At 36.3% G+C, this 12,503-nt stretch overlaps 1 protein-coding gene across 1 annotated transcript in view; it reads left to right on the top strand.

Annotated features, from left to right (window-relative positions):
• Positions 1–8,197, top strand: part of CFAP69 (cilia and flagella associated protein 69) — a gene marked incomplete at both ends in the record, with an annotated part of 29,275 nt that extends 21,078 nt beyond the window's left edge. The window contains 6 exon segments of the mRNA XM_080338972.1: positions 2,117–2,193; positions 3,231–3,425; positions 4,411–4,497; positions 6,142–6,246; positions 8,011–8,139; positions 8,141–8,197. Coding sequence (XP_080195098.1) covers positions 2,117–2,193; positions 3,231–3,425; positions 4,411–4,497; positions 6,142–6,246; positions 8,011–8,139; positions 8,141–8,197 — 650 coding nt within the window.
• Between the last annotated feature and the right edge of the window lie 4,306 nt (positions 8,198–12,503).

Genomic DNA, 12,503 nt, shown 5'->3' with positions numbered 1-12,503 from the left:
AGTCACTATTAAAAAAAAAAAAAAAAAGGTCAAAGGAAACTTCCCCAGTGCTTTACTGCCCCTACCATGAGGAAGAGTTTTCCTAGAATTTAACCAAAGTTTGGTTGAAATTTTCTGTAGTTAGTTTTCCCACACACAGTATCTCTTTCACATATTTTAACACTTTTATATTTCATTGTATTTCCCTGGAATAAGAAATACTACTTTCTGCAGATGTTACAGATCTCATTTTGTAGCATAACTTCTAATTATTATCATTGTTTTTTCCTTGATTCTTTCTAATTGATTCATGTTCTTCTCGATCTGTGGTATCCCAAAACAGGACAAACCAGAACACAATACTCTAGCAGAAGCCCCACAGCCAAACAGACATTCCTCTACTCATCTTGTAAATAACCATTCTGACATTAATATAACAATTGTTATGTTCACAGTGGCATGATATGGTTTACTCTTTTGACTTAGGATCTTGTACAATTATCTACCATCCTGGATTTGTACAGATGACTAGTCCTACATTTAGAATTTTTTATTTGTTCTTACTGAACTAATTTCTGTGGGCTTAGATATTTTTTCAGATCAGCAAGATTAATTTGCATTCTAATATTTTCCTTCAAAATGCTACTGTCCCTCCTAATTCTATGTTGTTTGCACATTGAAGTGAATATTTGTTATACCCTTGTCTAAAAACCTAAACTGAAGTCAAGATACATGATAAACTCTTCTACATCTGTAAGATTTCTTACCTAGTTGTAAGCAAAATCTAGGTCAAATGACATGGTTTGTTTTTACTAATTCATGTTGGATATTAATGTTTTCACTGTTAACATTTAACTGCATAAACATTATTTGTTTAATTATTTGTTTCAGTCTTTTTCTCAGGAACTGAACTGAACCAATATTCTCTGGCTTGTCCTTTTCCCCTTTTAAAAATAGGCATTACATTTGTTTTTCCAAGACCATCCTCCACAGGTTCAGAGATGGTCAGTAATTGTTGTGAGACTGCTTCAACCAGTTCCCTGGGTAACCTAGAGAACCAACTGGTTTGAAAACATCCTTAGTTTCTCTAATAAATTATAGCCAGTTCCACCTCTACTGTAACCAAGGTTCTTACTAATTTTTACTAGTTTTCATTTATTAAAGCAAAAAGGCATGGGGCTTTGTTACAGCTTTCTCATGTATTCACATACCTAATGTTAGTTATATACAATGTAGCATCTCCTGTTAGGTACTGAAATGACATGAAAGTGGATAGTAAAAAAACAGAAATATTTTTATAGTATTTTCTCAGCATCTTCCTCTTACTGTAGTCATGCTCCATGACAGCCTGTAACACAGTGATGTAGAAAACTGGTGTTAATTGGTCTTTATTTATAGTATGTCTTAACTTCAAAACATGATGTGATTATACTCTAATAGATAAATGCTACATTCCCAGTTACCACACAGATGGCATGATGAAGTCTAGAATAAGATCTGATAGACTGTATAGTTGTTGTGTTGTTTTGTTTGGTTTTAAATCAAGTATAAATAACATTTGGGGGTGGGGGTGGGGAAAGACATAGAATCAGCAACCATATTTCTCTACCTTATATTTTACACATATTGTAGACATATTTTTGAAAAGATGGAATCATTATGCTCAAGGCTCAAATCTCTAAAATGGCAGAGACCCTTATTACATGTCTTTGAAACAAAATACTGGAGAGCCTGTAAAGGATTCTCCTGTTGGCTACTTCACAGCTAAAGCAAACTCTATTTGTGCTGAATTGCTTCTTTAGAGACTGTAAACTGTGGACTCAACTGTCTGTCTTCTTTAAGGGAAGATCAAGCTCTTAGCACAAAAGCATAGCAAATACAGTACTATCCTGTCTTTCCAAGTGATTGGGAATTTGCTGGAGACATAAGTAAATAGTATAGAGTGAATTTATTACTTGAAAAATAGGTTCTTCATCACCAAAAGCCTGCTGAGCATTAAAACAGTGGCTGACTGATGTGTGTGATGAAGATTTTGCATGTGATTATATGATAAATAAGATGTTGTCTTCCTTAGAATGCTGTATTTTAAGATAAATTCATCATGCTGCTAATGCTGACATGATTAATATTCCTTTAGGTTTTGAAAATTTACCTGGCTTATCTGCTAAGGATTTTGTCACACTTGCCATCATACGGCGTTATATTGACTTTAAAGTGAGTATTGTGGAAGAAAATATTACTACTGTATATGCACAACTATATCTCAGGATACAATAAACAAATAAAAAAGCTGCCACCTATGTCACAAGTCACCTATTGTTTCACGGAGTGTGAGTTGGTATTTTCCATCACTTCCATGATTCCAGAACTCCCCAGATTCTTCCTTTGTACTGCTACAAATGTTTGTGACTACATAGAAAATAAAGACTAGAAACCAATACTAGTTTAAAGTATATCAGGAAAAAAAAAAAAACAGTTTTAACTGTTTGTCAGCTCAAGAAACCAGGATGTGCCAGGATAGGAGTAAGAAACTGGGGAAGGGCTGGAGGGTAGGACTGCCTCTTTGTGCACTTAAGTCAGGTTGAGGGAGAGGTGGAGGGGAGGTAGTTTGCTATTAAAAATGACATTAAACACATATTCTGATAAAAGCTTTTCTGTACTTCCCCATCTTTGTCCCCACATGCAGTATCTATCCATACTGTCAAAAGTTAAAAAGTAATGCACCCACAGGAAACAAGAACAGGGTAACGAGCTTTGTGGGAGCCACTCTGCTCAAAAGATGCTTTGGTTTCTGCCAATTTTCTGCTTAGGAACAAATTCTGCAAGAGCTTGAAGTGTTCAGGAGCTAGCAAGTTGGGATCTTTAGTTGATAATTCCAGCTTCCATTTATGTCTCATGCTGCAGTTTGCCCTGATAATGTGCACAATTTGAGATTTTACAGAAAGTGACAGTAGGATGCAACACTTTACTCTTGGAATTTGGCATCTTGTAGCGATCTGTATTTCTTCTGAGTTTCTGTAGTTATCAGTGTTCCTGTTACTGCTCTGTGGAGTCAAGCTTGGGCTTGGGAAGGCTTAAGGAGGATTATCATGAATGAACTTGGAATAACATTACTGAAGCCTAACCTTGCATAACAATTCTGGGAAATGAAACAACAGTAAGGAGAGAGATAGTTGCTCTATTATATTTTGAATAAATGGAACTGAAAAAGAGATAAATATCAAATAGTGTGTTTTATGTTTCACACACAGGTTGGAGAAGTTTGGAGTGAAATGTGTGCAGAAATAAAAGAAGAATTCAAGCCTATTTCATCGGATGAGGAAGCCTTGAAAATTATTTCAGAAGTACCAGAAGATACCGGAAGAATAGTTGCTGCTTTGCAGACTGAAGTGCTTGAAAGTCAACATCACCAAGAAATCCAAGAGGAGGAAAAAACATATAAAAAGGTAAAACAAGGAGTATTTAAACAAGTATTATAAAGCATGTGTAAAGATTTTTTTTTTTTGTCAACTTCCATGAAGATTTTCTTACTCTATAATGTTGAGAATTCTGTATGTTTACAGTGATTGAAGATATTTTAATGTCTCAGCAGAAAAATTTTAAATTAAATTAGGCTAACCTCAGTTCTCCCAACTTATATAATTTTGCCAATATTTAGAGAGCAACATGAAAGAATGAAGCAGTATCATCAGTGATGCATCAGCAATGGTGTAACAAGAAATTATCATTATGGTACTATAAAAGTTGCACCTGTGTTCATTTGTAGCAGATAATTTAAAGTTCTTATTACAACTGAATCTGCTTCTTAAAATGAAACATAAGGCTCTGTTATAAGCTCCCTTCGCTGATTATTCACGAAGCTTCAGTACTTCAAAGTGTAGTGTTTTGTGCCTCTCAGCATGCTGAGAGTGAGCAGGTATAGACATTTTCCAGCTTTGGTTATAAGACAAGCATTTGGCATTTTTTTTTCATCTACTGTCTCATCCTCTCCTCCTTTCTGGGAAGTAAGATCAGTTGATCCAGTTGTATAAAATCTCACACTAGTGTTTCTGAGGGGTTGTCATGCATTATGATGCCTGCACTTTTGCCACCAGAATTGATTCCATCTCTGTTATTCAGCATTTGAGAGTTGGAATATACAGAAAGTATTCCTGAAAGAGCTGGGGCTGTTCCAACATCTATGTTGGAAGAGGGGAAAATTTGTTTGCAACAGAGAAGGTAAGCATTTTTTTAAGGCAGTATATGATTGAAGTCTTTAAAGGACAAGGACATTACTACAACATTATCATCAAATCTCAAGTGAGAGGGATGAGCTAAGGTAGCCAAAGGGGCATAGGTGAACCTACTATCCAAACAGCACAAGCCAAATGTTCAGGGAAGCTCAAGAGAACAAGATTGTGTTCCATCACGTAAATCTCATTTATATTACAGATCCAAGCTATCCATAAACAGAGAGAAATGGTAGCTAAATCTTGGGAAAATTTCTTGGCTCGGACATCAGACTATGAGGCATTGAAGGTAAGAAATCTGAGCAATGGAGCAAAATGTACCTTCACAGTGTAGTGATAATAATTTGGAAGTTCCAAACAGATTTCTTAATGAATTATGAGGATATTCAAGTAGAATTTATAGTAAATCTTATATTCACACAGACATAGAAGAATGAACCGTAAGACGTATTGGCAAAGATACACAATTTTTTATTTTTCTGTGATTCTATGATTTGCTTTTCTGATTACAGTCACAAATTGGAGATTAACATTGTTTATCCACTTGCAATTGGGCATGTGTATATGTATATATTTGTCCTGAAACTGCTGAAACTAAAAGTCTGATCATTCTTTATTACTTGTAATACTTCATTCCCTATTTTTAATATAGAAAACATTTTTCAAGATGGGACATATTTTATGATAGAAGGAATTTCTTTTAGCAATATTTGTGCTTTCCCAAAATATCATAAGAAATACTAGATTCCTAGTTAAACGATCAGATGAAGTTGGAGAATGAATGAAAATAAATGCTTTGGCAGCTGAATTTTTCTTCATTTCTCAAAGGAGATTCAAAAGAGAACCATTTTCTTCATGTGCAAGCACCTCACTGGCCTATGGTAAAGATCTATGCTAGAATCAGAAATTAAAAAGGGACAGAAAAAAGATTTGGAGAACTACAGGCTGGTTAGTTTTAACTGAGTCCTTGGAAAGCTGTTTTAGGCACATGAGGGTCAAGAAGGTGATTGGAAACGGCTGCCATGGATTTACCACGGACAGATCATACATTGCCAACACGGCTGCCTTTTGTGATAAAATTATTAGCCCTAGAGAAGGAGGAAGATGGATGTTGTTTCCTTGGCTTTAGCAAGGTTTTCAGTACAGTCTTATGTAGCATCCTTGTAGCAAAATTGGAAAGACTTGGTCTGGACTACATGGAGGTGTTGTTCACTACAGCTGGACTACAAGTTGGATGAAAAACTGGCTTAACTGACGGGCTCAAAGGACAGCAGTCAGTGATTAAAGTTTAACTAGCAGTCAGTTTTGAATTCTATTTCTCAGAGTTAATTATAGGGTTGATACTGTTTAACATTTTCATTAATGACTTGGGTATTGAATCAGTATGCAACCTTATCACATTCATGCATGACACTGAGCTGGAGGAAGCATGTGTTGGGAGGTAGAGTCACTATTCAGAAGGTCCTTGACAAACTGGAGCAATGGGCTGACCAAAATCTCGTGCAGTTCAGGAAAATCAAACATGAAGTCATGCATCAGGGTTGGATCGCAGTTGTCATACCTGGGGACTGACTGACTGGCTGAATAGGTGTGTGCTGTGGATGGGCTGACAAGCTGAACATGAGGCAACAGTGTGCTCTTGTGGTGATTAAAGATAACAGCAAAGATAGCTACATTAGAAAGCATATAGCCCACAGGTCATAGTAAATGCTCATTTCCTTCTTGCCCCTGTGAAGCCATGTCCATTTATTCTCTTTTCAGGTCCACAGCATGAGAGACAGTCACAACCAGAAGAAGGGTACTTACAATTTAAGGCCAATAGAATTATCACCTCATTTATTGTGCCATTTCGTTTGTATGTTTTCTAACAAGTTCAAATGATATAATTCATTCTGATGAGAACAATTTTGCATTTTTTTCTAACTATCTTTAGAAAGCAAAAAAGCTTCAGGAAAAATCAATAGAGACTTCCAGATCTAAATTGAAGATTGAAAATGGAACAGTCCATTCTACTGATATTAAGGGCCTTGGTACAACAGTAAGTAATCCCAAATGACACTGTTTTATTTTCACTAATGTGTAAGTGGTTTGGGGTTTATTCTGGCTGTACATGTGCTGCTGCTTACTCTTCCTTTAATTATGTTAACAAGCTCCAAGTATATGAGAAAGAGTCTGTATCTCCTGCAAAGCACCACTTCCCCTTCTGACATATCCTTAGACAACAGGTAGTTGGTCAGAATGAGATTCAGGTCTGCAAATTACTCATAAGAATTGTGAGCAAGATGGTCCCTATGCTTATTTGACATGTACCTCCTGTGGGACAGCCTTTCATGAAAACCTTGCTGAGGTCAAGAGCTCCTTCATTTACGTTGCGTACATATGTGTAAGGAGAAATAAGGAAGAAAAAAACTTGAGGTGCTATTTTCAAACTTGTACAAAGATGAGAGATTCTATTATCATGGGCTCTATGGCATGAATGAGTAATGACGACTAAGGTGGCTGCATCCTGAAAAAGAAAACGGGCAGTTCATGTTTGGTGTGATGAAGAAAGGAGGAGCTTAACAGAAAGCAAGGGGATGGTCCCAGGGTGCTGGACTAGGTTTTTTATCAAATCATCTTTGACCTAAACTTCTTAAATATATGGACAATATATAGAGAATATATGGAGAATATATATCTCTGAATGCGAGATGAAGTGGGTTGAAAAAATTATTCAGTTACATACATACATAAATCAGTGAAACTATTCATCAGCAATATTTTGCAGAAAGTATCTGAAAAATTTAGATATAAACATGAGTATTTTGGAAATTGTTAATAGAGAGATGCATTATTAGATTTTATTTTAAAGACTTGGACCTCAAGCCAGGATTATTCAGTTCTTTGGAGGGGGAGGATTTAACAAGAAAATATCTTCATGGTTCTATAATCCATATTTAAACAACTGTAGACAAAAATGAGGAAAAGGTTATTCCATTTTGCAGAATAAGTGTATTAAGAAAATGAACACATCAGCAACATCAGATAAAATTCCTTGGCTCCATTGCTTAGAAGAATTACAAATGATAAATATGGCTGGCAGTTTTTTCATGGAACAATCTTCTTTCCTCCTTTCTGCCAAACACCCATGGTAGGGATAGATGAAAATTAAGCTAAAATGGTTGTTGCAAACCAGTTAAGGTCAAGTAAACAAACATGTGAACCACATGCACCCAAATAGTTTCATTGTTTGTTTTAGTAGGTCATGGTTAGAAGACAGAGGTGTCACTCAGGGACTTTTTATTCAAAGACCTGAATCTATTCAGTATAAATAGTATTAATGAAAAGGTGAGGTGTAGGTCTTTCTCAGTCTTGGAGTTTTCCTGGAGCAGTAGTTATAGACAATTGCATTCTGAGAGAAATGGGGTCTGTTATCTTTTTTTTCTTTGAAGTATTAATGTATAGTGAAACGCTAAGGACAAAAACTGCAGCTGATTTATACAGATTTAAATAACATTGCACAACAAAGTTCTATTGTAATAAAGGTTTTATTTTCTTTTCCTCTATTCATAAGATCAGACATGCAGGCAGAAAAGCAGAATACATAAAGGTACCTGCTGAAAAAACACTCTGTTTTTTCCTTTGTATCGATGGGAACAATTTGTGAATTTAGTATAAAGGATAGTTTGAGTGGATCTTGGAAACCTCAACGTGCACCTCCACCAGCTGAATAATATTTTTGAAAGACAGTTCATGATTTAACTCTCATTTTATTTTAAATGCTAACATGAATCCCAAGCAATGCATTTACTTTGTTTTTCAGATTGGATCTGGTCGCTTAGTAACTGTTGAAAGTACACCTCCTCAATTAATTGGAGGGCCACTGGCTGTTAGAAACCTTTCTCTTAAAAAGCCCGCTGTTTGTGAAAGAGCCTTAAAAAACATCAAAAAACATCAAAAGACTTAAAACGTTGGACTCAGTCAAGAAAGGTTCAGTACATGTAGAATAGTGTTCTGAGCAGTGCTTTTAATATTTTAGTTAACCGTATGTGTATTTTAGATAAAAGATAAAATCTGCTTTGATGAATTGCATAGAACATCTGGAGAATACAATTATATTTTGTCTTAACTAATATAAACATGGGAATGATTTATTAATGAAATACCCTGTACAGTGTGGTACAAAGGTATGTTGGGTCTAATAATTTTATGTGCTAGTGTCAGGCTACTCTGATCTACTATCACTAAATCCACTGTTTAGCTTTCCACCTCTTGTTGACACATTCCACACTTTGTAGTTAAAGTATCTGAGCAGCATGATGAACCTTCACATAAACACATCCAGTTCATCATTTTCCTGGATATCATACCCATGTGCTTTGTCCAAGTCCATTTTTTTTCCCTTGAATTGCTGCCTTTAGCATCAGGACTTCTGTTCTCTCACTTTTCATCTAAAGACTCACTAAGAAGCTTCTCTGTGCCAACAGTTTCTCCAAGCCTGTTGGAGAGACATGCTGAAATGTCTGGCTCCTTGTGGGTTTCTCACAGCTCTTACCTGATCTTACTATTCTAATTATTTCTTGGGTTATTGCCCATCTTGTCTCCAACAAGAATTGATCCTCATTCACCCTAGCACTCTAGAATACCAAGACAAACTTGTGAGCAGCAGATCTTTTTGTAGACAACTCAGTTTCTAAGCTATTGTCTCCTTTCTGAACTTGGGCAAAGCCAGAGTTTGCTATATTACAATAGAGCAAGATTCCCCCTGAGGCTGTTTCTTCAATTTAAAACCAGTTGCAGTCCAGTGCTACAGGATAAATTGCTTTGACATTGCAAGGGGTTCTGTGACATACAAACACGTTGCCTGTCATTTTTGCCTGTAAGAAATGTTTTGAGAAAAGCACAAGCTTTCACTTTGTTAAACTCCAACTTGAAAAATAGAAATAAATTTGAACTAAACAGGTAGAATTTAGTTTCCAGCACCATTTTTTACTTCCTGAAAGGGGGACGCACTGGGGTAGGGGGCGTGTATAAGCGTTTCTTAAAAATATGTTTGTCCCTGTAACAAGACATTGCAGTGCTGGCATTAAAAATTAAAGCAGAGATTTTTGTTTAAAAATTGTCTACTTAAATTCCATAAAAAGGAGAATCTGAAGAAAATTATAAAATATGGAATGGTATTTAAATTTTAGAGAAATCTTCACATGTTGTTTCCAAAGAAGCATTTTCTTATGAGCAGTTCTGTTAAGCGTTACATTGCAGAGTAAGATAGTCATCTAGTGCTTAAAGCTAGAGAAATTAAATTGAGCTATGCTAATTTAATTTAATTTTTATGCTGGGTGCTTGCTCACTGGTAATTTTTAGGTATAATCTCATTTAATTAGGACTTTTTTTTTCCAAAAATTATCTGCATAAAGTTGAAGCATGTTTTCTTAAGCAAGCCTGTATGCGTATTTCTTGCCTGCCAGCAAGCAAGTTAAGCTAAGGTATAGAGACATGATCTAACTAAAGTCCTCTATGTCAAGTAAAGTCTTGCTTAGTTGTTTATATTTCTCTGACAACTCTTCAGCAGCCGTGCTGCTTTATTACTGTTTTAGGTAATGTCAAAATATATCCATACGTTGGGGCCACAAAAAGTATGCTCCATTGTCTTTTCACAGTTAAAACCAAACAATAAATATGTGACTAGGAGAACAAAGACTATGACATTTAGAGGTTTTTTACATATGTGAATGTGTGGGTGACTCATTACTACTGGCAGCAAGGCAAAGGTCCGTTTTTTTAAAAAAAAAACATATGGGATTCATGCATAAATCCTTCAAATTTCTGAACAAAAGCTATAGCAGTACAGTGTAGCCCAGGTAAGGATATAAAGATCTTTTAACTGACAAACATTTTATATTTATGCTTACATAAAAACCTTAAATCAGGCACAAATGAGCACCACAGCATTCCTCCCTCAACTGCATTGTGCTTCTGCTGCAGACACCCAGCCGTTGCGGGCAAGTAGCTGCAAATACTCTTGTCAATGGTAATAAAGACTGGAGAAAGAAGGGGATAGAATTTCCTGAAATGCTTGCATTTACACTTCATGAGTGAACACTAACACAAGGCTTCACAGCAGCATACACGGCATTTGATTGATGATCTGGCTGCCCAGGCAGGGGGAACCCAAGAAAACCGGGCTTGCTGTTTGTGCTGTAACCCAGGGATGGAGAGAGTGCTGAGAACTGGGCGGGGGCGGGAAATATCATCCCATTCACTGTTAATCGCTCTAGCAGAGACCCCAGGAGTAGCCAGCTGACCTTCCATGGCTCTGTCATAGACAAAACAGGTACGTCCACCTGGAATTTGTGCTGCTGCTGCTGCTTATGGTGCTGTGTTCCTCTTGTTCACAATCACCCCACACTTTGACAGATACTGCAGGGTGACCATACAAATAGATTGTTCAAGCATTCCAGAGCCAGTTACAGGAGATGCTAAGCACCTTTGTCTCCTATAGAAAACTGATGAAAACGAAGACTTACAGTCTGAGGAAGGACGGAGCTTTTAAAACCGCATAGGATACCTTGCTCTGACACTCAATGAAAAGACCATTGATATAGAAACATTACCTTTAAAACATTATTATAGTTTTACATTTCTGTAGGTGATTAATAAAATTATTTATAGGTGTGAATTTATTTTCATGATTTTATTTATCATAATTTATTTATCTGGTTTATGACAGTTAAAGCACTTTGTTGCAAATGCAATACAGTACACAGCTATATAAACTGGATATTGTTGGAACAGATTAGACAATAACTCTCAAATAGCTGCTCATCATGATGTATCAATTCTTGAAACCTCTGGGTTTGGGTCAGTCATGACTCCCTCTATTTGCTCAAAAGAAAAGATGTATTTAAAATATTTATTGTATCATGAACTTACAGGGATATTCATGGCTAAGAGAAATTTCTCACTATTTTTGTACCTGCTCCAGAATACTGTAGGAGACATATTTTACAAGATGTGGTTTAAGATTGTGTTTACCTAAACTAACATTTACACATCTATGAGAACTGTTGGGTATTTTATGAGCTATGTATGAGCTAGGCATTATGTGGGATGGATTTCTTGTTACTTATGAAGGTTTATATGCTGTTACAGTAGAATACTGTTTCCTACAATAATTAAACCCAGTTGGGATCTCATCAAAGGCTGGAACACAACAGGGACTGAACAAGCTGCCTTGCCCAAGGAGTAAAGCAGAGAACAGTCAGCATCCCTGATTGTTCCCACTTGATCTCAGGCTTTCTGTGCTCAGGAGAAATGGGTTAACTAGATGGTTAATCTCCCTGAACCAGCTCACCCATGCTCGATGGTTTCTTATGTGGGAGCACTAGTCAAGCCAGTCTCTCACTCTTTTAACCCACTTGATGCACAGGTCTCTTCTCAACTGTGAACTTGCCTGCTAGGACAGGGATGGGTTGTATCATCTTATTTACCTGTATGAATGTGTAAATAAAGAGCAGTCTTGTGTAAAGTACTCTTCTTAATGCAATGTAGTGATGGGTTCGCAAATAACATGCTAATAGAAAAGAAAATTACTACTATTCAGACCTAGCTGCATAGAAAAATACTTTAATTAATCCATAGCCTAGACTACACAGTGATAAAATACAAAGTTTAGACTGCACAGGACATTACAATGAGCATAATCCTTTCCTTTAGCTTGATGTCATACTTTTTTGCAGTTCTTAAAAGTAAAGTTGATTGTATGTGCAAGACTGTATAAAATATGTTTGTTGACATTTTCTCCATTGCTTAATGTATAAAAATATATTGGGTTTCCATCAAAATTAACTTTAAAAAAGAGAATTATTGGAAAAGATGAGCCTCTACAAAAATATGACACTGGTTCAGACTTACAAGCTTACCTGAGAGAACAAAGGTGTTGACTCAAAACATAAAGCATTCACACATGCAGTGGGAAAAAGGCAACCTTGGTAGATTGCAAGGCAGGAAAGCAAAAGTGACAACGTGGGAGCTCACATACTTATCAAGTTAGCAATGATTAAGTAATTTATATAGAGGAAAAAAAGGTTGAACTATGCCAATGGATTTGTCTAAGCATCTACAGGACATGCTGTGCTTTTGTGCCACTTCACTTTGATGTTGTCTTGCTGAGGTATCTTCCTTTTCTCCCCTTTTGGCCTAAAATGGGTTGGTGAAAGCAGACCCTGCAAGATTGTGAAAGAAAGGTAGTTATTTTCCAAGCAATATGGTCAGGAATGCTAGGATTAAATCATATCCATGTTCAGCCTGGAAATA

Source organism: Nesoenas mayeri (assembly GCF_963082525.1).
Source record: "Nesoenas mayeri genome assembly, chromosome: 2".
NCBI classification, from domain to species: Eukaryota; Metazoa; Chordata; class Aves; order Columbiformes; family Columbidae; genus Nesoenas; species Nesoenas mayeri.
The sequence above is the reverse complement of the archived record's forward strand: the minus strand, read 5'-3'. Positions and strand labels throughout refer to the sequence as shown.